This window comes from Pteropus vampyrus, unplaced genomic scaffold (assembly GCF_000151845.1).
Source record: "Pteropus vampyrus isolate Shadow unplaced genomic scaffold, Pvam_2.0 Scaffold53, whole genome shotgun sequence".
In the NCBI taxonomy this organism is placed as follows: Eukaryota; Metazoa; Chordata; class Mammalia; order Chiroptera; family Pteropodidae; genus Pteropus; species Pteropus vampyrus.
In genome coordinates this window covers 7848498-7853214 of record NW_011888834.1, presented here as the reverse complement: position 1 = coordinate 7853214, position 4717 = coordinate 7848498, and the positions used below count along the sequence as shown (strand labels likewise).

At 35.0% G+C, this 4717-nt stretch overlaps 1 protein-coding gene across 8 annotated transcripts in view; it reads left to right on the top strand.

Moving 5' to 3' along the window:
* The first annotated feature begins 1956 nt into the window (after positions 1-1956).
* The window catches only part of MAP9 (microtubule associated protein 9), a 33916-nt gene continuing 31155 nt past the window's right edge, over positions 1957-4717 (top strand). For 7 of the 8 annotated variants that reach the window (XM_023530755.1, XM_023530752.1, XM_023530751.1 and 4 more), the window contains exons 1-3: positions 1957-2103; positions 2963-3117; positions 3901-3985. In XM_023530755.1, the coding sequence (XP_023386523.1) occupies positions 3043-3117; positions 3901-3985 (160 nt within the window). In that variant the 5' untranslated portion in view covers positions 1957-2103; positions 2963-3042. The remainder of the gene's footprint in view (positions 2104-2962; positions 3118-3900; positions 3986-4717) is intronic. The other variant, XM_023530756.1, reaches the window with a different exon arrangement.

Genomic DNA, 4717 nt, shown 5'->3' with positions numbered 1-4717 from the left:
AAAAAAATTATTTTTCAGTTTAAAATGTTATTTGTTTATTCATGAGTTCATTCAACAATTATGTATTTATTGTGAATTATGCATTAGATAAAATCATACTATTCAGGTATTATATGTTATCATTAACATATACTGTAACAAACTGAAAATATTAATAAAACATTAATTTTCTGCTGCTTAAGATAAGAGAATAGTGGGAAGACATTGTGCTTTAGGTCTTGTGAAGAAATTAACCATTTTAGGTTAACTGTCTGTTTACTATGGCTTTGTACGGCATAGGTTGATATTTAATATTTTGATTGAAGTTGGAAATAAAAGTTGGATAAGTTCTGTAGAAAAGAAAAATTTTTAAAGGCTCTTTTCATTAATTTTAATTTTATTTATTTTCTTAAATTCTATCTAAATGAAAATTATATTAGCCAAATGGATTAAAAAATAAACAGCAGAAGTTTCTGAAATACTTCAACATAAGCAAATTAGTACTTCACATATAAAGACAATGCAGAGGCTGTTTCTTGCTGTCAGCTCAGGTACTATGATGGAATCATTTACTGATCAGTAATTTATATGGATCAGAAAGTTAACAGTAATTGGTGAATGGAAAATCTTTCTCTTATGCAGATGCTCGAAAATGTTTAAAAACATCAAAAGTAAGCAAATATTGATCAAACAGGTTTTCAAACAAGTAGCATAAACTGAACATGATCTTTAAAAAGCTGCATTGCAATCAGAGGGTAGAGAGGAAGTGTACAGCTGAAACTTATTGAATATCGTTAACCAATGTCACCATAAAATAATTAATTTTCAAAAAATTGCATTGCACATATTTGTTAAAAGTGTACGTTTTTTACTAAATTTCATATTTCTTGTTATGTACATTTAGTTTTTCAATACATCAATTTATTAAATATTTAACTCAATTTTATTCATTTATAAATAATTCCCAAATAAGTGAAAATTAATAAATTTTAGAGATAAGGGGAAAAATACCTGGAGTGATTTAATTACTAGGCAGTAAATTGATTCGATTTACCTAGGATTAAGTTTCTTTTAAATTATAATAGTAGAAATCCATGTTATTTTAAAGTATTATTTAAAGAAGTGTTTTTATCCTTCGTTGAAAGATTATCTATGCTAATTAAGTGATGATGATTTTGGTTAACTTAGCAGCACACAGTCCTCCGTCTTAGATCATTTTGTTGACTGATTTGATTTTAACCAGATTATCCACCGAGTATACAAAGGGGAAAATTTTACATTCAAGTAACACTTGGAAAGGGTTTTCGGCTCTGTCGACAGGGATGACTCCTGTGTCGACAGGTTTTTTGTGGCTCAGTTGCTTAAAAAGCATATTTGATATTGCCTGAACACAATCCCATACACTCTTGCAAGTATTCCACCTGCATTATTTCATTTCATATGCACAGCACCGTGTTAAGTTGCCTATTATTTCCTCTTTTTTTCAGAAGAGGAAACTGAGGCATCAAGATATTAACTTGCAGGGCATCAAACATGAAGGGGCGCCAGAATTCAAACGTGCAGTTTGACCCCTGAGTCTGCAAGCGTCACTATCATGCTATTCTGTCCCATTTGTCTGCACTCCATTGTCATTTCACTACTTCGATTCACGTACTTCATGTCCTATCCGTGGAAAAATGATGAATGTGCTTTGGTTTATGCAGCAGCTATGGATGCAGGCTCTCATTCCCCGCGCAAGCGCAAGGCTTTCGGTGCCGGAGAGTGGGAGCTGGACCAGTCTTGTCTCCTGGGCAACAAATGAAGAACAGGCGAGAGATTGCACCCCTCTCCCATGACCCAGAGGGCTGATGTCATTTCCTTCGTCGCCGTGGTTGCCCCAGTGACGCGTCGGGCCATTGGGTGGTGTTGGGTACCGGAGAGACTTGACTGTATGGAAGTCACTTCCTCTCAGAGACGCTGTTTCCTAGCAACCGCCTCCCACCTCCGTTTTTAGTCCCGCCCATTTGCTCTTTCTGGTGCCTTTTCTCCGAGAGTCACCGGGCCTAATCCCAGGAGAGAGACTCCCTCCCGAGGCCAGCCGCTCCGTCTTGGGGTCGTGTTTACCCGTCCGGAAAAGTGACAGGGGTGGGTACAGAACTCGGGATTTGAGGGGTCGCAGAAAAACCGGGTGGAGACAGCACCCTAGTGTGCACGGGCCTGGCGAGTGCAGGGTGCTCGGCTGGCGGTGCGGAGCGGGCGGGGACGCGGGCGCCACCTGGCCGCGCCCGGAGCGGTCACCGGCGCGCGCTGCGGCGAGCGGCCGGGCTTCCGAGGCCCGGGCCTTCGCTCCGAGCACGAGAAACCTTCAGGGATCCATTTATACGGAGACTTTAACGCGGCGCATTGTGGAAGCTTCGTTTTGTTTTATCTAAGCCTATTAATACTTTTGTAAGAGGGAAAAATGGCTTGAAAAAAAAATCTCTATTTGCAGTTTTATCATTATGACCTTTTTCTTTCCCTAGGGCTGCGGCAAGCATTTTCTTTCTTTTTGCTTTTATTTCTTTCTTTCTTTTTTTTTTTTTTGGTGCTCATAGTTAATATCTTTTATGGTATTATATCTCTTGGTAGACTTTTAAATAAGCATCTGTTTTGTAGGCAATGTTATAATTTTTGAATGGAAGAGAAGGGAGAAAATAAAGTTTCTATTTTAATTGGAGACATTTTATCATATTAATCTATCGCAGTTATTCAGTTGCTCATCCTTCATGTCATTCCAAAACTATTGTAAGATAATTTAATTTTGAATTTCATTGAAAACAACCTTGTTATGAGAATTTGGTATTTCTTTACCAAAACTCCGTTTACATTTTTAAGTGATGATGTTGCTCAGTGTTCACATGACGCTTTTCTTGTTTTTGTTTGACTTTGGGGCGGGGACACTAAGTGTAGTAATAGAAATTCTTAAATATGCAAAAAAGTCTGATTTGTTTTTTGTATATTTCAGCCACCATCAGATGTTGAATTATTCCTATCATTTATTAGCCCTTTTAGAAAGGTAAAGAGTAAAAAAAAGCCCCAAATATTATGTCTGATGAAGTTTTTAGCACAACTTTGGCATATACAAAAAGTCCAAAAGTCACCAAAAGAACTACTTTCCAGGTAAAGTATTTCAAAGCATTTTTATTTTGAATGATTTTACAAGTAAACACCATCTTAGGAACATTGGATTTGAACTGATTTTAGAAGAGTCCTATGTAAAGCTAAAATAAGTCTTACATTCCTTTTGAAATTTTGCAGATGGTCATGTTTTGGCTATAGTTTTCCAAACTCTTCTGTGTGTCTTTAAAACTATCAAACTAGCCTCAAAGCTAAGTTCTTACTAACTTAAAAGTAAATCAACTTTTAAAAGTTGAACTGCAACTTTGAATTGGTATTTTCATATACATGCTTTATGGGTTTTTTCCTATTATAATATAACAACCTTTAAGTTTTTTTCTGTCTAGTCACTACTATTTTTAACTCTAAATTTGTAGTATTGATTATATTCATCACTGTAATCTGCTGAAACAAAAAATCTTTTAAAGTTTCTTCTGAAATGCCAGTTTATAATGAATCTTTTAAAGTTTCTTCTGAAATGCCAGTTTATAATGAATCCTGTCTAATTTCAATCTCTGCAATTATGTTATTTGATATGGTCCGTCTCCTCCCATTTAACTGGAAGCTCCATAAGAAGAATCTTTGCTGTGATGTGCTGCATGGAGTCTGAGAGCTTGGTTGCCTCAGGAAACTGAGGCATCAGTTGGCTTTCAGTGATTATTGTAGGTGAATGAAACCTAAGTTTGAGAGCAGTTATTAACTCAGAAGTATTTGTTTAAAGAATTAATTTTAAATATGAGACCTCCATTCTTTGGGTGGAAATTGATTTTAATTATTTTATTACAGGATGAGCTAATAAAAGCAATCACAGCTCGCTCAGCCAGACAAAGGAGTTCTGAATACTCTGATGACTTTGACAGTGATGAGATTGGTATGTGAGAAAAGTAAACCATTTTTCTTCTTTTTGCTTCCTTACTTTTATTTAATCCATTCCTTTAAAAAAAAAAAATCCCTTATGTTAAAATAATGTCTATGAATTCACTGGTTTTAGATAAGTAAAAAGCCACTTTCAATTTTCAAGAAGTTATATGATTGCCCTTGGTTGTTACTGAAGGTGTGTAAGAAAATATTAATTAACTGACAGATTTGCAATAAAGGGATGGCTTTCAGTAGTAAATGACATTGGAGATGACAAGTTCTCTTTAAAGTCAACCCTATGAGACCCTGCAGTGAGTTAATAACTAGGGTCCATAGAACTTAACTTTGGTGCACATCAGAACCACTTTTATAATGCTTTTTATAAATCAGATTTTTTTTTTTTGTATGTAATAGGGACTCAGTTTAAAAAACCCAATATATCATTACTAGTATGATTTAATTTGGTTTCTTTTGGTTCTGTAAAAATAATTTAGATATAAACATACAGAATTCTAAACTTGAAATTCAGTGTTTTATACTTCAATATCTAGTGTTTTATACTTCAGTATCCAGTGAATGACTCTTAATGTTTTCTGTAAAAATAATCAGAGCAGTAGTTTAATCATTGCTATCTAGTTAAGTTAGCATTCTTTACCGTTCTTCTCATAGTAAAATCTAATGAAATTGTTTGCAAATAAAGTTTTACAGTCTAAAATCTAAGTGTCCCATGATTGATTGTTAGTTT